The 23,763-nt window shown below is 39.2% G+C and overlaps 1 protein-coding gene across 1 annotated transcript in view; it reads right to left on the bottom strand.

Moving 5' to 3' along the window:
• TMC1 (transmembrane channel like 1) overlaps positions 1-12,354 on the bottom strand; it is an 85,032-nt gene extending 72,678 nt beyond the window's left edge. Inside the window, exons 1-2 of the mRNA XM_052777179.1 lie at positions 12,246-12,354; positions 6,841-7,015 (exon numbers count right to left, since the gene is read on the bottom strand). Of these exons, the coding sequence (XP_052633139.1) occupies positions 6,841-6,880 (40 nt within the window). The 5' untranslated portion in view covers positions 6,881-7,015; positions 12,246-12,354. The remainder of the gene's footprint in view (positions 1-6,840; positions 7,016-12,245) is intronic.
• Between the last annotated feature and the right edge of the window lie 11,409 nt (positions 12,355-23,763).

Here is a 23,763-nt window from a genome sequence, read left to right as displayed (position 1 = left end):
TTCCTCAGCATCTGCACAATAATTTTTTAAGACTATGCAAAAATATTAACATTCAATATCATCAGTGGAATGGGAAAATAAGTGTTCCTTTGTTCTGTCTGGACATATGCCTTCTGCTGCTGACAGTAACAGGATCTCCATTTGACAAAGATCATTACATTGCTATTGAAAGCTTGCAAAGATAAAGACAGACACTTCTAAAGAGATACTTTGCATGCAAAAATAGGTCACGGTCTTTTATTGCAATTAATGCTTTTGCTGATCTCCTCCAGTCAGACAGAAATTCCCAGGAAAGCGCTTTAATGGTATAAGATTGACCTCACTACAGATTCTGATGAGCCCATACAACAAGCAAACAGCTGGAAGTTTACCATATATACTGAAATATGTATTAGCAGTGAAAGTGTATCGTGCTCAAGTTCACATCATACTGACATAATAGTCAAAGTGACAATGGACTAATACAGAGGCTTAAGCAGGGCAAAAGGTAGCTGTTGGGGTTTAATTAATTCTAACAGCGTAAAGGTAACAAATGCACTATTCTGAATCCAACATTTCTGGTAAAATAAAGTGTTAAACTAATTAATAGATTTCAGGCTGCTTGAAGAAAATACTGGGAACACTACTAGAAGGGAGTGTATCTGAATAGTGACTCCTGTGTGTTTATATCTTTTTTCATCTAAATGCTCAGGCACGTGAGTGGTAACCAAGAAGTTTTTAAAGAAATTAAGAAAAAGAATAAAATCAAACAGAAGTATATATTGCCACAAAACAAGTCTAGAAAACATGAACAGTGATTACATGGAATCATGCAGCTAGAAAAGTAGTGGGTACTACAGACATACCTAACAAGCACAAGTGCAGCTTCAAAAGCTATTTCTGCAAAAATTTAAAATTATAGCTCCAAACTGAACTTCACAACACTCCTGCCTCCACAGCCCCATGGTCACATAGAGATGAAACGTGTTCATATGAAGAATGTTAGAGGTTTGTCCTTCTCATTCTGGTGTATCCACAGAATAAGAGATCTCCCCCAGGTCTTGGGGTATGATGCAGAAAGCATTGTACTAGAATTTACTTTTAAAAGAAGCCGGAAGCCAAGGAGGACTTTCTGATCCTCCAGTTTTCTTGCTCTCTTCTTTATGTCATGAGCTGTGTCACTAGCATAAAATCTGAAGCTCAGGGTACAACTAAAAGTTATTCACTTGAGTCAGCTGTGATAGCAGTTGGTGCTGTTTAGCAGGAACAAAATCACAGAGGAGGGGGGATGAAGGAGCTTTACCATCCCTGAGGTCTGTCCTGAACAACATATATGCATGCACTCACGTAAGCTATGTAGCCACCCCAAACTGCACCCACATTACAGCTGTCCCTGGAGACTTGTAATTCAGACAAGCTGTTGCATCATCTTTTTGTGCTTGGGGTTTTTGCACATATCATTAAAAGACCAATGTTGACAGTTGGTTGGGTATTTCAGCAATAAGAGAGATAAATAATCATTACTGTGCTTAACATTATTATCACTAGAAAGCTATTTCAGGTCATTAACTCTGTAATACTTTTCAAAGAAGAAAGCAAGAGGCTAGGCAGCTCATAACTCAGCACTTTAGGTGCTTGAGGCAAACCATGTCTTACTGAATTATTGGAGAAACATTTCAATGATAAACAAATTACATTTTATGGTGACACTAAATCTAAATGTAGTTTAGCACTACATTTAAATGTTCTTCTATAAACCACAACATAGAGAAACAGTAGAGTGCATTCCACAGGCACTGTATTATCATCCTACAGGAAAACTGAAGAGCATTTCTGATGCTCTGGTTTGTTAATATAAAAATGTATAGTCTTTGATGCAGGAACAAAATCATCACTATGTGGGATCCTTTTAGGTAGATATACTTGTCTTCTGCTTTTGTAAACAGATCTTCATGTGATCCCACTTATCAAAAGTTTAGTGAATCCGCCACTAAAATCAACTATATCTTACTAAAGCACTGTCTAGAATTACTTATTGTTCCAGAAAAGGGTTGATAAGACCTCATTTCTTCACAGTATTAATATTCATAGGGCTAATATCAGATTATTAGGCTTTGAGTCAGCTAACTTGAGTTTATGTGACCCACAGCAAATGATTGCTCAGCTGTTACACCTTCCAGGATACATCATCCTGCCCTAATGATACATACATCATTAGGTATATTTGGAGCTATAGTCCATAACTCCTTATGTTCTCGGAAATCCAATCACTTTCTGGGTTTTTTTTCCCTGCAGTAGTTTAAGGGAAACTTTCTCATCTTTCTAGACTAAGGGCAAGGAAAGTGTAATCTGAGTAAGCTATCATTTTACCTGAAGTCTTATTTGTGTTTTAGACTATAGCCACAAATGAGCCAACAAGACTAAAGGAGGACATCTTGAATATGGGCTCAGACTAACTTGCAAGTCAGAGACTGCAGTGAAGGCAGAACATCAGACAGCTCAGGAGAGAGTTCAAAATGTTGACATGTTGGCTGGTGAGGAAATTAAGGACAGAAAAAAATGTATAAAACCATAGGAGTCTTTGCTATATGGGATGGCCATTTAGCAGATTGTGGAGGCTGTTGTATCCTTACATTATTTTCCCAAGTTGTTTGTACACCACTTATCAGAGGGTACTACTCAGATTTCATGTTTTGGATTTTTTTTTTTAATTCATTTTATACTGACATAATTTCCTTGATTTTTCACTGAGAGGGATAATGATTCTTGGAACTACCCCATAAAATATGGCCCACTGTGTAGTATTACTGCTCATATTACTATTACGTAAAACTGACGGCTGCTAAGCAATTCTGCATGCTGGTGCCATAAAAAATTTCAGTGGTATGCAAAGTAAGCTGTAATTCAAAAAATGCTATCAGACTTTTTGTATATGTTACAAAATAAATTTTTACTTTGTTAATTAATTATCAAGCCAATGAAATGGATCATATGCAGATAGAGACTTGCAAGCAATTATTGTGTCTTCCTCTGGACTGGACCGTGCTGGAATTTTTTCAGTGCCGGAAAGTCATCAGGCTAAATAGCTAATAAACTGGGTGCTAAACATGTAGAACTGTCAGCAATGCAAGATCATATTAGACAACAAATGCATATGAAGTACTAGTCAAAAAGAAAGGAAGAGTTGTATAATATTAAATTCTAGATATTTACATATGTTTCCATACTATTCTTTCTAATCACGTAAATATGAGAGTATCTCACAACACTTCTGTGAGGAAAGATATCACTAGAAGTAACAGCTGTAAAACACACCAAAAATAATATACCAAGGTCTCACAGAAAGTCTATGGCAAGAGTGAATTGGTGCAGACTTCAACATCCAAGATTTGAGACCTTAACACTATAGACCCCATCCTCTTAGTGTATGAGGGGAAACCATACCTTGGGAAAAACAGCTTGGCCGACCTTGGGCACAGGAGAAGGGGACTTGAAACACAGAAATTACAAATAAAAATTACATTTATACAACAACTGGCACACTTGGTATTTGAGACCATGCTTGATTTTTCTTTCATGTTTTTCCCAGTTAATGTTGCAATTTTTTCTTCCAATGGACTAAAATTAAAATCACAATGCTCAGAAAATATCCTGTCCAGCAATAGCTATGAATTTGTGAAGTAAAATAATAATTCCTATTCAGTTACAGTCACACTAGCAAATATACTGCTTATTTTTCTGCACCTGAATTGGTAAGGTTGTAAATACTAAAGTAGGCAGAACATTTATACTACAATGTCATAAAGCCACTAGTGTCTTGGAAGACTTATTAGTCTTAATGTACATGCTGTGGCCTGCAGACTTCTATACCCAAAGAGTTTCCAGAAGTTGCCTGAAGGGCAATAAGGTTTCCCTCTCTGCAGATTGCCAATAAAGACAATTTGCCCAACTAATTGTAGCCCACTCAACAACTAAAAATTACAGATGGGACCACAGGGAACAAATGGAATCCATTCAATTCACATCCATAAATTGCTCATTTGTTTTCCATGGGTAAGGAAAAATTACAAATGTTCTACTAAAACAACAGAGACTGAGCTTACATAGATCAAGTTGGCACTGTGGCTGGCATTGGGCATATCATCTGATTACATTCTCCTCTTTCCAATTTCTTCCTGGGCTGTACTTACACACCATGAAGTTTGAGTGTTGTCTCTCAGTTTGTGGGTCAGGACTTCTCTTAGGCAAAGTTTCCCTTCAGGGATAAATAAGTTTATTGCACAATTTCAGTGCAAGAATTTTAGGCCAAATCTGATTTTGCTATTATAAAACCTACAGAAGGTAGAGGAGGAAGATAATTCAGTGAGAAAGCCCTCAGTATTTCATCCCCTTCAGAAAAGCATGGATAAAATTTTCCAGGCCACCATGTCTTACACTATCTCTGTGGATACACCCACATTTCCCTACCTATGCCGGACAAAGACCTAACTATGTAGTGCTTTGTCCTACGCAAGACTAGAGATATGACAAGCTTGCAGGACCTGATGGTTACTGTAATAAAGCAACCAGGAGAAGCCACATTTACTTTGTGTCTACATCACACAGTTGGCTTGGTGGTGGGCAGTTTTTTATTTTCATCCAGTCTTTATTGCAAGAATTAGAATCAGAATATTAAGTGTCCAATGCATTCTAGGAAGTGTAAGACTGCAGTAAATCATACCAATCTGACCTTTTCAGGTTCTGAAATGTGATTTACTTAGTTTATTGTTATTCATTCATATTACTGTTAACGTGGGAAGAACAGGTTTTAATATGGAGAAAACAGTTTATGTTCAAGTTACAAAAGTAGCATTCTTAGTGGATCTGAAGTCAACTCTATTTTTTACTACTTTGTGAGAAGACAGCTCTTTTAAGGTTGATAGCTAGAGCTGAGCAGCTCACCACACATTCTCTTTATTATTTTTAGATAATAGGCAGTTTCCATCTGATCTCTTTTAAACATCCACTCTGAAGATTTGTGCCCTAAGTCTTCTTTTCCTATATGAGAAGCCTAGAACAATGAATTCACATTCATGAACTTAGCTTAATGAACCATACATGTCCTACTATCACAGATTTTGCAGAAGACATGCTATGAAACAAGAATGGCCAAACCAGGGCTTCACTAGAGCTAAAGATATCAAAAAGCAAAAATGTATGGCCCTAGACTGCATTTTTGCAACTGTTGGGGTCATCCATTCTTTGCAAGAATATTCCTCAGGACTGTCAGCAATGGTGAAGCAAAAACTCCTGTAAAGAAATTGCAACCAGATTAGTGCCTGAGCTTTGTGCTGACTAACTCCAGCCCTTGTAACATTTTAAGTCAAAAGCCGACTGAGAACCACATTCTGAAAGTGTCTCATAGTTACTTGAAATGGAGCTCCAGCTTTTTAAGTCTTCTTAAATCTAGATGGAGTCTTGAATTTACTCGCAAGATCTCATCTCCAAATATACTGATAACAGTCATTAAGGTAGTTAGATTGTATTATAAATTACGTACAGGATAAATTTTCGTGCAAAATGTGTCAGAGTGATCATGTTTCTGCAACCTAAAGATCTCAGCCTTCTGTAGTTATAAAGATGCGTGGGTTTTGTTCACCATGGGAATGCTAACCTCTGTACTTTGAATGAATAATAAAGTCACTGAATAAGAAGGTAAGTTAATTTAGTCAGATATCTGCAAGCAGAAGGCAGACATTTAGGATAAACTTAGAACCTTGATATTCTAAGAATTTTTTAATTAGAAATGATTATAAAAATATGTATGTTCTATATTCATGCTCTTTTTTTTTATTCAGATAAAAATTCTGCTGGAGTTGGTAAGTATTTTGCCTATGCTACATTAAATTCTGTGCTTCTCTCATGTTAAAATGAGCTCCATTAACATGTACTGCTTGAAAATTAAATTGGTCAATAAAGGGACTTGTAGAAAACACTGGCAGAAAAAAAACAATGAAGGTGCGCAGGCAAAAAAGGAAAGAAAATAGGAGAGACTCTTAAAATGAACTACTTGTTATATTTTGCCAAAATGCTAAGCAGTCCCTTCTGATGTTTTCTATGGAAGCAGAACCCATTTTATTACTATGGCATGTTACGAGTGTGAATTAAAAATATAGAAAGTACTTTTTAGTAGTACCAGCCCTAGTACTTAGAAAGACCTAATGAATTCATTCAGAAACCAGTCTAGAATAAGGTCCCTTGCAATTTTCCTTCATGCTGAAGGTAAGAAATGTCATGTCTGTTCCGTACAAAAAAGATCCATATTTTGGAAAAAGTAGTATTGTCCCTGAGAACTGAAAGCACTTCCTATATCAAAGAGTTGCCTTGCACTTTGCCAGAGTAAGGCATTAGGCATTACCAGCCTACAAAAACATTTTTTACATCCAGAACAGTGCAGTATCAGTATAGAAATATTGTTAATCTTATTATGAAGAATGTTTGACATTTCATACCAAATACTCAAAGCGATAAGTAAAGGAGGCATTGCCTTTATGCAATTTACAGAAGCCACGAAACAGGCTTGTTTTCTTAATCTTCCCTCTAAACTACATATAAATGCAAGACAAGTAACCAGGCTGTGGTTGCACTCTTTTGATTTACTAACCAGTGGAAAGCCACACTGCCATGCTACAACTAGCCAACTTACACAGCAAAGCTGCTTTCAAAAGCCAAGTAAAATAAATTTCTGAGCAAAAGGTAATGAATTGTGACAAAGAAGATTTTGTATTAGAAAGAACAAGAAGAAAACAAAACTTGCACACTGTTGAGCTACATGCAGAAAATGAATATGTGCTTAAGATGCATAATTGTAGTTGTAATTACCATTTCCTTCAATGGCGGTTGGCTTTTCATGTTTAGGCATCGTGGCTATTTCACAGGGCTGCTCCAGCTGTTACCTATATAAGAGGTCCTCTGAAGGTTGAATGGTTCAAGATGAAGTGTACCACATCAACATCGTCCTGTCTGTCACTGAATGGATGGCGCTGGTGAAGTTTCACTGACTGAAATATAAGAAGATACTAATTTCCTAAGTGATTAATCTTTCATGAATGTTTAGTTTACTATTTAGGGTTGGCATGCTAGGGTCAAAAGAATGGAAGAAGTTGTTCACCTTCTTTGTTATTATTACTGAAAAAAGACAAACTCCCCTGCAGTGTACTTATGACTAACACTGTTTAAATGCTTAAGTGCCTTACTGAGCAAGGATGTTGTACATTGTCTACACAGGCATGCTCTGATGCTGCATACAGGTCTACGCTTCAGCATGTGGAGGAAGTTACATGGATTTTTTTTTTTCTCACGACAGCTTTTACCTTAGACATATTTGACTTGCATAGCTTTAGCAGCCTGGCACTGATTTAAAACACCTTAACAAAAGGAGCGAGATGCTGATACATCTGCTGGTTTATATTTGCATTTTCCTGCAGACCTGTTAAGACTCCTTGCTTCTGCCTTTATGCAGATATTACATCCTAAGTTTACCAGCTCTATCCTGATTCACCTTGTATCTGCAACACCAGACAAACTTAATAGTGAAACAAAACAAAAATTTAATTAACAAAACAGGTCAGGTTTGGAAGTAAAAGATTTGAAACCACTGGTTACAAATAAAACAACATAAAAGGCAATCCTTGATCTGTATTTAACTAGATAATTCCTTCACAGCTTCCCCAGTATTCCTCATCTGGAATTCTTTCAGTGTGACCCAGCTTGAAAAAAGGGGTAAGCATATGCAGAATACCCCACATTCTCAGATGCTCCTGAGTGGTTTTTGGATCCTCTTACTCACATGACCACAAAAGCCATTCAGAGTGGTTTTGGAGCTGTCATTCAGATGTCTGAAGGAAGCTTAGCTGGAAGTTTATCCAGTGATGCTGGCTACCTTACCTTTTCATTTTTTTGGAAATGCTGAAGATGTTTGTGGAGGTTGTTTGCACTGACTTGAAATTCAGTTTACAGACAAGACACATCCAGCTGTTTAATCCTATTTCTGTTAGAACATTAACATCTTATGTTTCAAATATTCCCAAAGAGATTAAGTCTACATGTACAATTATAAGACGCCCTACGCCTTTGTCTATAAAGCATGTTTTCTGAACTATTATTATTTACTTTACTGCATTCTCACATTAGTCATTATATAATATCATAGTTCCTGTGCATTTATATGCTTGGAAAGACTTCTAATGCAAAAAAGAAGTGCAAGAAAACACTCAATCTCTCAAAATCCATAGTTAGACCATGTGTAATAAGCCTTGGTTTTAAGAACTCAGAAAAAGAATAATCATGGTCTAAAAATTCAGTTGGTAGACTTCTGTACTCCTTTAATAACAGAAAGAACAACTTGGGAGGAATGATGGGCATGGCATTCAAGTTAATGATTCTGCAAGTACTTGCAAAAAGCAGCAGTGAAAGAGTTGTAACGAGATGCTTCACAGTTGCAGTGAAATCAGGACCATAGCCTTGACGGAACTGTGTAAGACTTCATCAGAAATTTAAGTTAATAATACTTCACTTTCATTTATTAGCCACATTGGAAAATATTTCACTGGATATATAAAAAGGCAAGGGACATACATTGAGGGCTGATTTATTAATCTTACCAATAAAGATGACATTACTTTAATATCAAAGATGCAAAGGCAGAATTCAAAAAGATAGATAAATAAAAGAATTAAGGTCATATTCACAGTCTGAATGTGGTCTCTGAGTGAACATTTGCTATGATATAGGTGAATTGCACACTCCTTTTTATTTGTTTCTCAAATTTTATTTGTTTCTCAAGTTTTATTTTTTTCTCCTGACTGGGTCAGGATGGAGCTTTGAGCAATCAGTTCTGTGGAAGGTGTCCCTGCCCATGGCAGAGGGGTTGGAAGTACATGATCTTTAAGGTCCCTTCCAACACAAACCATTCTATGATTCTATGAGATTGTGACTCACACAGTGATCAGATTTACTTAAATACTTTTACCACAGTGCAACTTTTTACTGTAGACAAGCCAGATCCAGTCTGGTTTGTGGTTTACTTTTGTGGCTGCGGGACTTAACTGTCTCCATGAGGTCCGCCACTTGTTGCCCTCATCAGTGTACCACTAAAACTGTCCATGGGGCTGCCCTGTAAAATGGGTCACTAATCAAAGCAAATAATCATTTTCTTAAGTCAGCTTAGTGCAGTGATCCCATCCACAGCACGGTTCCACAAATGAATGTATTAGCGCAGAAGGGGGAGTCAAATTGTGACATGATGTGGGAAAGGGCAGCCAGGGTCAGGAGGCAGAAAGAGGGTGCAAACCTTTGAAGACAGACTTCCCACTGGAGATAACATAGCACCAGGCTACATCATTGTCTATTTCTTAAACATTAAAAATTTGGAGACCAAATACTACGCAGAGATTGAGGACAAACTGTGCCAATTTAACTTCATAGCATCCTACTGCTTCTCTAGTACAAATATAAAGGACTGCATGGAGAGCATGGACAGTCTTCATTTACACAAGGTTCTCTTTACAGCACACCAGTCTTGCAAAAAAAAAGGCCTTTAATTTTATTTAGCTCTGTTTAATAGCAATAAAATTTGAACAACACAGAGTGGTTTTAATATATAATAAATTATGAAAATGACCCCGGTGCAGACAGGTTCAGAGAACTGGGCTCATTCCTAAAAGAGTTTACTGAACACTACAAAAATTTCTGTTGTTAGCAAACATGTCACATTTTTGTTTCCTCCTTCAAATGTGTACCTCCTTGTCAGAGACACTTACTAGATATTTAAAGTCCTGAAGCATGCTTGGTACACAAAAGATAAGGATAGAAATACACAATTATCCCTTTACCACTGCTGAAACTCATGGGAAAATGTGTAATGAAGGAGAAAAGGAAAGTATTGGTCCACATACCCTTCCTCATACCACTAAACTGATAACTTACTTGATAGCCATCTGCCAACCAGATAAATCCATCCAAGGGAAATAAAGATGACACCAAAGAATGACATAACTATGTTTGGTACAAACATTAGTGCCTCAGTAAATCTGCAAGCATCAATTTTGCTTGTAATCAGCATTTAAGTTACAGTGCCACAACCTATTCACAAAGAAATCACCGCTGTAATTTCTTTCCTGCCACTTCTTCATATCAGTTGTGAACTCCTTCCACCACAATGAAGTGCCCTGAATGTTGATTTTTCCATGTTTCAAGGTGCATTTTCCATCAGTTTCTAAACATACTGCAAAACTTAAGGCAATAAATTATTTTCTGTCAGACTTTGTTGCTAAAGGTGACTCTTTTCACAAGGGGATTTTAAAATGCCATTTTGTTTTGAGGCACACAAAATGTATATTCTGCCCTGCTGAAGGACATCATAAAATCAGGCAGTTCTGGAAGTAGATACAAAAACAAGCTGAAGTCATGGCACTGCAGCTGTGCTAGTGAAAATGCCTTTTTCTATGTAATGTAATACTTACATCGATCTTTCCCTAACCTGCTGCATTTAAATAAGTCAGATGAGCCTGAACAGCATTAGCTGGAAAGTCTGTGCCTACCACCCTCATTATCCCACATCTTTTCACAGCTGAGTGGATGATTATGCTGATCATGTCTGGGAGCAGCAGGAGGGGGCCAAGGCAGGACTGGGGTCAAAACCTCCCCAAGGGGCACCATCCCACAGCAGTGCAAGCAGAGCAGGGTGGTGACACTGGCACTGGGGGGACCCGGGCGAGGGTGGGAAGTAAGTCAGATGACAAATCAGATTGATTAATTTCATGCAAGAAACTTTCAAAAGCTGATTCGCAATCCTTTTCAAATATTAACTCCCAAGTCAACATGTTCTGCTCTTGAACACTGGTTAGAGAATGCCGTGTAACAGAAACACAAGTAACTTTGCTCTGATGCCACTTTGGTATTCACAGAGAAAAGAGCTACAGCTGAAATCTACTTGCAGACAAAACCTTATTTGGGTAGAGGTCTCTGAGCAGCTCATGAAAAGGAAATCTAACAGCTAAGTCAAAAAACTACATGAAATTCCAACAGACTTCTGCGATTATTGTTCATGAAGCTATTTGTAGCTTCTCTGATATTTCTGAAATACTGTATTTCAAGTTTCTCTGAAAAACTGGAAGTTAAGCTAAAAGTACAACGGGATGTATTTTTCATTATACTTGGGTGCTTTACACTCTCCTGGTAGGCCTGATCACTAGGTTCAGAGGAAAAACATCAGAAGTCTCATGAAGAAGACATTTTTTTACATTTCCTAGTCAATTTATGTGGATCACAAGAAATTAAGGTGATATATATGATTTAGAGGAATTTATCCAAATTGCTCTTGATCACTGAATCTATCCTGCTCCATCTTTAAACAGAATGTTTTATTAAAAGCTCAAAACCAGCTTTAAATTCCTAACATTCATTAAAATTCTGCCACGTTAATTTTTTATTAGAAAGGGAAATATTTAGGAGACATTCTACATCTCCATATGCTCTGTTCTTTAGACCACTTCTGAAAATTTGTAGCCGTAAGCATTTGGGAAGTTCATCTGAAGATATGCGTATATATGTTTCCTCTAATGATAATGCTGCTTAGATAATTCTACTTAGAATCGTATTCTTGTCTTTATCCTAGCCAAAATGAATGGATGACTGAATGGTCGTTAATACAGATGCTTTCTTTAATAACATCTGGTATCACACACTGCTGGCTATGTCTGACTGCTCGCAGCACCTGCTATGCTGACAAATGGGCACGCTGCTTAGATAATTGCATTCACTGTTTAGTTGTGTCTGCACTCAATGGAGGGACTCCTGATTTACATCTCAGTGCAACCCTTTATTGCTTAATTGTTCTAAAATGAGATTTAAAAAAAACACTAGTTGTTACATGTCTCGAAGTGCTTATTTGTATAGTAAGTGCAGCTGGAGCAGCCAAAAAGGGGTGAACAGAAGTCTTAGACTGCACAGGCTGGTTGAGGCAGGATGTACTTCAGAGCACTAAAATACCGAAACTTTGTGGCTCCACAGCCATCAATGCCCCATGTAAATCACAGATCAGGTCCTCCTAAATGCCATGTCCACTTTAATGTACTCTACTACACCAGATAACACTTGCACAAGCGATTATTACTCAGAGAACATAACATTCAACAGTGACTACTTTCCACTCCAAGGTTTCATTGCATTTCTCAGGCAGACAGTTCGCAAAGGACTTAGCAGGCACAGATGGCACAGCTCAAAACTCTCCTCACCACTGCACATGCCAGAGGAAGTGGAAAGGCTGTAATTATCTTCAGGGACTCCTCTCTTTTTGAACTTTGACCACTGCATGTTCTTGGAGCTGACCTGTCTATATCTCATGAAGGCACTAGGATCAGAACAAGCTCCACATATTCCCTAGCTAGCATCTGTACCCCAATCTGGTTCCTCTGCTGTCATGGCAAGTGGCAAATGCTATAAAACCAACAATGACCCCTCTTTTTTTTTTCTTTTTTTTTTCTTTTTTTGCAGGGCAATCGGAGAGCAAAGAGCACCAGAACCAGGCTTCATCATGGTCAGGAGTTAAAAAGTAAAGTCTTGAATGTGAAGCTTCAGCAAAATAACAAAACTCTGAGCTCTGTGAGTGAATTCTGAAAAAGCGAATTCTGCAGAATGACTGAGGGCATGGTGCCTTTAGCCAGAGGAACTGGTCTATTCCTGCCTCTTACTTCCACATTGCCTGTAAAATCAAGTGAATACAATACAAATGAAAGGCAGGAGTCCAGGGAAGAACAGTGCAACAAGTAGTCAATTCAATGACAAATTCTTCAGCCACTGAAAAAATGATTAATAATAACACCACCTATAGCCCTCCAATGCACTCAATCAGTGCCTGCTCCTAGGAGCTAGTAAGTATCCTGAGAGGACCATAACAAACCAGCTAAGCACACCAACATTGTTTATTGTAGTACTGGGAAAAGTCTAGTACTAGAAGAATATAAAGAAAATCGTTTTCAAGAAGGGGAAAAAAAACCAAAACCATATTGTTATAGACGCTCGTGACAAATTGGAGGAGCCAATTTGTATTAAATGACAAGATCGAATTTATTAGCAAGCGATAAGAGAGCAAAACAGCGCTGGGCGGCCGGGGAGACAGTGCTCCGCCAAAGGCTCACGCCGAAAATGAGGAAGAGTCCCTTTATTTATACAGTTTCTAGTTTCTGTCTACGTGACGGCTGGTATCTTCTGCATTGTGTGTGTGTTTGTGCCGTCAGTTGTTAGGTGGTCGTAATCTGCCTTCAGGTGGCGGCTGGTATCTTCTGCATTGTGTGTGCCTTTGCCCCGTCATTTGTTTGTTAGGTGTAACCTCTTTCGTTAATCATCGGTACTTAACTGGATACTGTGGTTTTAGATAAGCGAGGAAGGTCTCTACCCCCACATGCGATTTCATGAACAAAGTTAACCAGTTCATTACAATATTACTTACAGTGTTTTCAACTACTCACATGGCAAGCTTCCCATAAACCCCATTTTCATCAGGGTTGTTAGGAGAATAGGAACATATGAGTGAAAAGTTAAAAAATAACTTCCATACCCATTCAGCCTTAGTTTTGTGAGCTTATGTTCCAGAATGGATGCCAGTCAGTGTCAGTGACAACATCAGTCTTTGATACATGGACATCCCTTCATTAGGAAAGATTTTGGAACTATTAACTCATTCTCAACTGACCTGTTGAACAGTTGCTAAACAATGATAAGTTTTATTATTTGGCAAAGCTGGGCAAACCCATACAATAGGTTAAAGTTTTAACAGGTTAACTGCAGGCTAAGGGTTTCCTAGACTATTAATGATCTCCTGAGACACAAATCCAGCAATTCAGCTGATGAGGGAAATAAATATGCTTGTATCAAGTGAAAGCAGAACAAACCAAGGATAAAATAAGATAAAATGTTTTGAAAACAAAACATGAAGGCCTGCAAAAATACTCACATGTGTACAAGCCAACAATGACTGAAAAAATACTAGTACGCTCCAACCCTGGACACACAAATCAAGGCTTGAAATATATGCTTGAAGCCATAAAATCACATTCTCATTAAAACCAAAGCTATAAAGTTAAGCACCCTTGAAGGAATGATTTTCAACATCAAAGATCCTTTGAAAAAACATCAGTAAATGTAGCAGAGACTAAAGCTTGTCTTAAAATTACATTGATTTGGGCAAAATGCAGATCATCAGCTACTGAAAACATTACAGAAAACTACACCATTATGACCTGCAAGTGAGCTTTTCTTCAGGTAAGCTTTGGTAGTTGCTGAAGGACAAAGGCAATTTTGCAAGAGCTTTTTCAGAATACCCTTGTCTTTGTTCTTGAACACGGCAGCATTGTGTCATCATTTATCGAGGGAATACCTTTGGGAAAAACACAGCTCTGCATTCCTGAGGAGAGGCAACTCCAGCACTGTCATAATAAGATGCTACAATCAAAGGTTTAGTATCAGTGACATTCCTGGTACTCCAAACCCTGCCTCAGCCTTCCAGCCGTGCTAAAGAGGAGGCAAGGCAGTTGAGCATGAAGCATGGAAAGAGCTTTCTTTTCTTTTTTCTTTTCTTTTCTTTTCTTTTCTTTTCTTTTCTTTTCTTTTCTTTTCTTTTCTTTTCTTTTCTTTTTTCTTTTCTTTTCCTCCTAATGTTTCTTAATCCCTTGGAGGTTTCAGTATCCACTTTCTGTGCCTAACATCATGTCACAAAGTCCTGGACAAGGCCACTGTGCCAAATTCTGGGAAAGAATATGACAGTTTTATTAGCACATACTTGTTTTCATTATGTGATGCAACAGTCACCCATTTATTTCACCTCTCCACATACATACATGCATATCTGTCAAATTATATTAATTGACTTAATAATACTCCTAATTTCTACAGAAGTAGAGAAAGATGATTAGTTTATTATTTCTGTCATTCTTTGACTATCACAATAATGAAAAGTGTCAGGAAAGAGCCTTCATACATCTTCAAAACATATCAGTTTGTAAAAATATGCAAAGCTAGAAACATAGGCAGTGCTGATGAATGATATGACATATCTCTAGCTTCTAGATAGATGTAGATAGATAGATAGATAGATAGATAGATAGATAGATAGATAGATAGAGGTTTGTTAAACTATTTGGATTACAATTTGCTGTGAGAAACTCCAGGCCATGAGGACCCCTCCCGAGAAGCTGCAGTTCCAGCTGCCATCAGCAGATGGCAACGCATGCGAGTTAGTGGCACCTTAACGCAAGGGCTCCATCCACAGCAAAAACTGCAGGTAAAGAAAAATTACGGTCTCATTACTTAAGAAAGCAGAAGACCACCCAACAGAGGTTTTGCTTAGAAGCAGCAAAAGAGAGAGCATGAAATTAAACCACATTAATCTTTCGTCATGTCAGTTATGTCCCTACTTTCCATGACCTGTTAGATTTAAATTGATCAATCATTTGGATGGCAGAGATAAAACAAGATTCTTGGTCAATTTGGCAGTGACATAAACAATGTTCTCTTCTGTTTCAGTGTGCTTGTATGGTTTAAGTGAAACAACTTCAGAACGACACCCAAACTACAGGAGATAAAGGCTCTGGAAACAGTCCACTTTTAGTATTACACGCAAACCTCATTTCTTTGGCTGTTTGTAACAGCAAATCGATGCTGATGTGCACAAAATGCACCACTCAACAATGAAAACTAGAAAGAAAAGCAAGAAGATATATGATTTTTATACCATCTCTTCTTCCATCTGGGAGAAGAAGCAGGTTCAGAAACAAAATTCTATCTCCACGTATTCAGAAGGCACATGAATCAAAAAACTAAATGTGGCTGTAAGACTTAAACATCTACAAATAATTTTGTGAACCTATCCTTACAGGAACAACATGTACCAACAATCTGATACAGAGAAGACAGACATAAATACAGAGCCAGGCAGGGGGACAGGTCTAAATGAGTATTTTCAAATATACTTACCTTTCATTCACCTGTCCCCTCTTCTTAAATAAAGTCCAGTTTTCCTCCAATAGTCAGTCACATAAATTTATTTAACTGTATCATCCCTCCAAATCTATGACTATTATTCCCATCCTCACCGTTACGTTTGAAGATTTCTATTCAAAGTATACGAAGATATACAAGGAACAAGCAAGGTGAACTAGAAGCTTTGGCCTAGTCCCAGAGCTACAACATCATTGGCATAAGCAAAACCTGGTGGGATGAGTCCTGTGACCGAGGTGCCATGATGGATGGTTATAGGCTCTTCAGGAGGGATAGGCAGGGCAGGAAAGGCTGGGGGGCAGCGCTGTATGTAAGGGAGGGGCTGGACTGTATGGTGCTTGCAGCTGGTGGTGACATGGTTGAGAGTCTCTGTGTAAGGATGAAGGGGAAAGCAAATAAAGAGGATGTTGTTGTGGGCATCTACTAATTGACCACCCAGCATGGATGATGACACCAATGAATTACTCTACAGGGAATTAAGGGATATCTCTTGATCAACTGCCCTTGTCCTTATGGGTCGTTTTAACTTCCCAGATGTCAACTGGGAATATCATATAGTGGACACAAACAGGTCCAGGAAATTTCTGAAGCATGTTGAAGATAACTGCTTGGTGGAGGTACTAAGGGAGCCAGCTAAGAAAGGTGCCTTCCTGGAGTTGTTGTTTGCAAACAGAGAGGGACTCATGGGCGAAATGCTGATTGGTGGCTGTCTTGGTCACAGTTACCACGAAGTAGTTGAGTTTCAAATCATTGGCAATAGGAGAAAAACTGTCAGCAAAACTTTGACCCTGGATATGGGGAAAGCAGACTTCGGGCTGCTGAAGGAGCTAGTTAGGAAGGTCCCCTGGGAATGTGCCTTTGAATGTATCAGGGTACATGAATGCTAGTCACTTTTTAAGAGCCACCTCTTAAGAAAGCAGGAGCAGGCAGTTTCAAAGTGTCAGAAGTCAAGCAAGCGGGACAGAAGGCCGGCTTGGCTGAGCAGGGATCTTCTTCTAGAACTTAGGCAGAAAAGGAAGGTGTACGGACATTGGAAGCAAGGACAGGTGACAGAGGAGGACTACAGAGATGCTGTTTGCTGCTGTAGGGAGAAAATATATGTGGCCAAAACTGAATTGGAGTTTAAGCTGGCCAGCACTGTGAAGGACAACGAACAGAGCTTTTTAAATATGTTAATAGCAAAAGGAGAATCAGAGATAACATTGGTTCATTGCTTGATGAGGTTGGTCACCTCACAAATAGGGATATAGACAAAGAAGAGATATTTAGTGCCTTCTTCGCCTCTGTCTTCAACACCAATGATGGGCCCTGGGACCTCCAGAGCCCTGTGCTGGAAGACCATGACTAGGGGGACGATAAACTCCAGCTGACCCTGAACATGTTCAAGACTTGCTGCTCCAGTTGGATGTGCATAAATCTATGGGGCCCAATGAGATTCATCCCAGGGTACAGAAAGAGCTGGCCAATGTTATTGTGAAACCTCTCTCCATTACTTTCAATGGTCTGGGGAGTCTGGAGAGGTCCCAGTCAACTGGAAGCTGGCAAACATTGTCCCAATTTTCAAGAAGGGAAAGAAGGAAAACCTGGTAATTACAGGCCTGTCAGTCTCACTTCAGTGCCTGGTAAAATTATGGGGAAGGTTATTCTGGGAGTTACTGAAAAACACTTGAGAGACAGTGCAGTCATTGGTCATAGCCATCATGGGTTCACACGGGGAAAGTCCTGCTTAACCAACTTAATTTTATTTTCTGACAAGGTCACTCATCTAGTCCACCAAAGGAAGCCAGTAGATGTGGGGGTTTTTGCATGCTAGCAAAGCTTTTGATACTGTCTCTCACAGTATCCTTCTGCACAAAACATCCACTACACAGCTAGGCAAGTCCATAATACATTGGCTGAGCAATTGGCTGATGGGTCAGGCTCAAAGAGTTTTAGTAAATGGGGTTACATTGGGCTGGTGGCCAGTCACAAGCGGGGTTCCCCAGGGCTCAATTTTAGGGCCAGTTCTCTTCAATGTTTTTATAAATGCTCTGGACATGGGAATCAAATGCACATTCAGTAAGTTTGCTGACAATACTGAACTGTGGCCTCCCTCAAGGGTAGAGAGGCCTTACAGAGAGATCTGGATAGACTAGAGAGCTGGGCAATCACCAACCATAGGAAATTAGTATGAGCAAGTGCCAGATTCTCCACCTGGGACGGGGCAATCCTGGTTATACATACAAACTAGGGGACGAGAAGCTGGAGAATAGCCCCGTGGAAATAGATCTGGTGGTTTGGGTTGATGGCAAGTTGAATATGAGTCAACAGTGTGCCCTGGCAATGAAAAGGGTCAACTGTGTGCTGGGGTGCATCAAGCACAGCATCGCTAGCCAGTTGAGGGAGGTGATTGTTCCACTCTACAATGAACTGGTGAGGCCCCACCTCAAGTACTCTGTGCAGGTTTGGGCACCTCGATATAAGAAGGACATCAGACTACTAGACTGTGTCCAGAGGAGGGCGACCAAGATGGTGAAAGGCCTTGAGGGCAAAATTTCTGAGGAGTGGCTGAGGTCACTTGGTTTGTTCACCTTGGAGAAGAGAAGGCTGAGGGGTGACCTCATGGCAGTCTCCAACTTCCTCATTGGGTGGCAGCGGAGGGGGAGCTGCTGATCTCCTCTCTCTGGTGACCAGCGATAGGACATGAAGAAATGGAATGAAGCTGCGTCAGGGGAAACTCAGACTGGACATTAAGAAAAGGTTCTTCACTGAGAGGGTGGTCAGTCACTGGAACAGGCTCCCCAGAGAAGTGGCCGCAGCACCAAGCCTGTCAGAGTTCAAGGATCATCTGGACAACAGTCTTAGTCATATGGCTTAGTTTTAGCTAGTCCTGTGAGGGACAGGGCGTTGGACCTGATGACCCTTATGGGTTCCTTCCAACTTCAGATATTCTAGGATTGTATGATCTATAATTAGCTGTTTTATTATTAGCTAACTGTATGTACATTGTTTATATGCCTCAATGGAGGCACTTGAGCTTCTGTCCCAAGATACCTTCAAAGGCAGCAGAAAGGATAAAGAGAGGGAAGAACCATTACAAGTGAAGAACTAGGCTGCTGAGATATGCATGCTGTTTGTCTGAGGACCAGCATGAAGACTTTGCAGGTCTAGGAGCTGGGTGCAGGTCTCTGGGAGTCTGGGTTCTGGATGCAGTGGGAGATGCAAGGGTCCTCCTTGGGATGTGTGGTGAAGAACTTTCCCTGCAGTCCTGGATAAAGTAACCCCCACCAGCAAAACTGGCAGTGATAGCTATTATGAAGGAGCAAATATGAAAGTGCTTGTTAAGTATGACTTTATATATGACGTAGGGAAAGTGCCAGTAGGTGGCACTCAAGAATACGTAGCACTAGCACTCTTCCGGGGATTGTCAAGGACAGATAAAACTTGCCGTTGTACATGCCTACGGGTTGCTCTGTGCTGCTTTTTACACGCAGGGGGTAATCTGAATCTCTTAGGGCTGTAGTAAATGCAGGTGCAGGAATGAAGGGTCTCCATACCAGACCATACGAGTCTGTTCCTGGAGGCCTCCACAGTCCCCAAGGTGCTGGAGGCCACTACCCTGAATCACCAAAGTTTCACCGCTCAGCTGGGCAAGCTGCAAAAGTCAGTTAGTCAAAGTCAATATGCAAATCGGAGTAAGTGTTAACTTAACAGAGGAAAGTGTTTTAGAAAAATAACCAGCAGAGGATAGCTGTGCTTTGAATGCACAGACCCTTCTTGTATTCTGACAGGATCCAGCTTTTTGTGGCGCTTCTTTAAAGGGTGTTCTTTTACCTACAGTAGTAGTTCAAAATTACAGCTGACCATGTTTTTTCTCCCTTGGGGCAGCAGTGATCAAGCTGTACCAAAATACCTCAATGGGCAGAAGCGATGCACTGAGGATGCAACCTGCAGAGCTTGGCCACATACCTACCTGTAGGTGGAGAGGTAGAACTGGAGCAGCCCCAGGCTTCACTGGATCCTTCCAGTGAGCTCTGATATCTTCAGTGAAGAAACTGACACTAAAATACTCATAAAATCCAAGTATTTCTTTAATTTTGTGCTTCATGTAGCAGCTAAATAAAAAAATTGGGGAGGGGATCAGTTTTTTCTATCAAGTATCATGTTTCTTCCATAAGGTCCTTTACAAGACGCTTCATGTCTTGTCCTTCTTATATTTTTTTTAAATAATGAGGTCTTGCTGAAGGCTTAAATGTCCTTTAAATTTTTGTCTTGTTCTAATTATGAAGAATATTTTTCATTGTCTTCATGTAAACACAATACATGAATTTAAGATGGAGAAGCTGAGCGGGGGTGTGGAGACAAAGCTTTTTTCTGGAGTTTTCTGGAAAGGTTCTACAAGTGAAGCAGACTTAAATTGTCCTCTCTTCTAACACAGAGCAGAATATAAGTCATTTAAATGAGTCTGTGTTTGAAACAGGGTTGAAATCTTCCAGGGATTGAAGGTATGAGATCTAGGGAACTTAATTTCATATTCACTGGTGTAAATCCTACGTAACTTAAAGAACATACTCTAGTAAACTGTGCCAATGAGATCAGACTTTTGTCATAAGAAGAAAAAACATGAAGTTCATTACTGCATTGAAACCTCACTAAAATTTTTATGATGTTCAAATTCAGGATTTTCATTTAAGTCTGCCTTGGGGATATGCATGTATATTTATGGGTCATGTTCTGCTCTCTGCAGTATCACCCATATACAAAGCAGTCTTCAGTTTCAGTGCTGTAAATGAAAGCACATTTAACCCAGATGACGCTCTCACAGATCCTTTAGTATAGACACTAACACCAACCACAGTAACCACAAACAAAAAGTCAGTCTGCCAAACACAGCCTTTTTCACAGCCATGTTAGCAATAGCCATAGTCAGTTGTAGACGCTTCAACTCACTTAGCAAATACTATTTAAGGATATTCTCCTCGTAAATCACGAAGGATCTTTTCATTGTGGGATTTCAGCACATTTCTATTTCTAACAGATTATGGCAGAGTTCTTTAAAAGTTGTTTTGAAAATTTAAAAAGATGCAGGTTTCACTTGTCCCTTCTGCAGAACAGAACTGCAAATGGTAGGGAGATAACCAAGAGCCTCTGCCTTGTTGGCCTTAAAACCATTAAGGCAACCTGTGGAAAGGGTTCGCTCCCCAACAGACAGAGGCTGGCCTGTCACTGGACTGCACAAAGAGAGATAGCTTTAAATAAAAACATCTATGTCTACCCCAAAGTTCAATCATGTTTTATCATGTCCCAGTGTCTTTCGCTTGTCATACTTTAAATGCAACAGTAAATGAGGCTACATGTTCCCCATTACACACAAATCTAAAGACCTGTAACACTATGAAAAAGTGCAATTACCAGAAAACAAGCATTTTTCCTACAGAATTAATCTGTCACACCTATACCCGCATATGGTGGAACTCACTTGTACAGCTGATATAGATAAAAGGGGTCACTTTCTTGTTTCTAGCTCAGGGAGCAGCTGCATTTCAAATTGCACATCCTCCATACTGTAAGTTGACATAATATCTGTAAATTTTTAAGTCACTTTGGTTCACTATTCAAACTCAACAATAATGGTGAAGACAAAAGTCCTGAACTGGTGCCTTTTTTTTAACTAAACAAGACTCTTGCATCAGCAAAGAAACCTTAAATGCTACAAGAACAGATAAATTTATAAGGTCTCCAAATCTTCAAGCCAGGCCAGAAACTTACTTTTACTATATTAGCATTTCTTTATTCTGATCAGGCAGAATTGGGAATGCAAATAAAACTGAACAGCAATTCTGTATTTTGGAACTCAGAAGATATATATACTTGATTCAATTTTGGCATAGACACAAATTATTTTGTATTTCATTCCTCTTCTTTCTTCCATGCCTACCCTTTAACTAGTAGAAAACAATAACATTGCTACACTGGCAACTTATTTTGAAGTTTCGCAATATTTAGTGTTTCTTCTTAAAATCATTGATCTTCAGTCATCTGAACATAGCCTCTCTTTCAAAAGAATAGCCCTCATAACAAGCTTATAAATATGTTCTGAAAACTGCAAGTGCTAGAAGGTATATGTAAACATTCTATATGTTGCTGTTGAGACTTACCATTTCAGTACAGTTGTGGCTGGCACGCATTAATGAGATGATGATGCTTATTTTTAATTGAGAGCATATCAGACTCTGAGCTTCCATGAATTCTAGATGTGTCTAAGTTATCACTACTGCTTTTTTTTCAACTTGCTACTGTTCGCTGCTTCTTATTCTTTTTCTCATCTGGACAGAAATCCTGCTAGATTATCTATTTGTCTATACAGACCCTTGAATATATTTGGGAGTGACTCTGGCCTGCTATATGGAGAAAGGACTGCTAATGTTGGGAAACTTGGATCTAATATTGAAATGCTGGGTGACTTTAGGCAGAACATCTCACCTCTCTGTGCTCTTCCTTCCTCATTTGCTACAAGGGAATATCACCACCTTGAGACCTAGCAAAAGAAAACTGCATCTGTAGTAGGTTGTAGTACACAAGCTGTAGGCAGCATTCTTCCTCCGGTGAATTTGCAGCCTGGCTACACTGATACAGGGTAAGACAATACTGCAATCCTTCTGTTTCTTCTTTTATTTCTACTTCTGCATCTTCTATTATTATTTCACAGTGGTTTTTTAGGAATTAACTGAAGCATACAGTAATGAGACTCTGTGAGCATGAAATGAAACCTTCAGAAAGTGTAGACACCTTCCCATGGGCTACAAAGAGTCATTGTCGACCAGAGCCAGCAGACTGCAGTAGAGGTTGCCCAGATGACTAGTGGAGACCCTGGTTCAGGTGAACATCGAAGCACCTGCTTACCCTGAAGCATGTGAGCAGTCTCATCCAGGAAAACAATTAGCCATCAGATGTTTAAGTGACTAATCTTGTTCCTACTTACCAAATGGCATAAGCATGAGGTGTTTGATTCTCAGCAAAGCCAACGAAGAACGCCTCATGAAGAACAGACCATATCAAGGTCAGTGACTAGGGATCAGCCCAACCACATGCTCCAAAGAGTGCCCAAATCAAACTGTGGAGATTTGTGGGAGTCTTCCCACAGATGGCAGGGCACTGTTGCAATTCACCATTTCATTATTCTGGTTTTGGGCACGTAACTTCATTGAAAACCAGTTTCAAACCTTTAAAAGTGATGTAATTCAGCAGTAAGCAAATCTCAAATCTTTTGTGGGAATTATTTTTTCCTCATCTTAACATTTTACTCGGTTAGGATTAATGATGAACCTAACATAAATTTCTCTATTACCTTCTTTTCAGCTTATTCTCTTATAAGAGAGTGGTCTCTCCTTTGCTCCTTTTGTTTTCACTCCTTTCTCTTATCCTCATAATTTAATTTTTTAAAAAATACTACAGGGATCACATATTTTCAATCAAAAAGCTTGATTTTTGATAAGATGAAATATGAATAGATTTCATTAATGAAAGATCTGAAGAAGTTGCACAGTAGAGCCTGTTCAATCATAAACTGCACCAGGGGAATGTTGCAAATTTGTAGTGTTGTGTTTTATGTGTAAGGCCTACCACATTTGCTCAGGCAGGAAATGGACATGGACAGACAAGTAATGAAAAAAGAGTATCAGTACATCAGATGATTTTCACAGCTAGAATTCTAAACTGAGCCAGACTAATACAAAAGCTACTTTTGAACTAATATGATACTTTTTCATT

This window comes from Harpia harpyja, chromosome Z (genome assembly GCF_026419915.1).
Source record: "Harpia harpyja isolate bHarHar1 chromosome Z, bHarHar1 primary haplotype, whole genome shotgun sequence".
NCBI classification, from domain to species: Eukaryota; Metazoa; Chordata; class Aves; order Accipitriformes; family Accipitridae; genus Harpia; species Harpia harpyja.
Note: the sequence above shows the minus strand (reverse complement) of the source record. Positions and strands in the feature narration are given on the sequence as shown.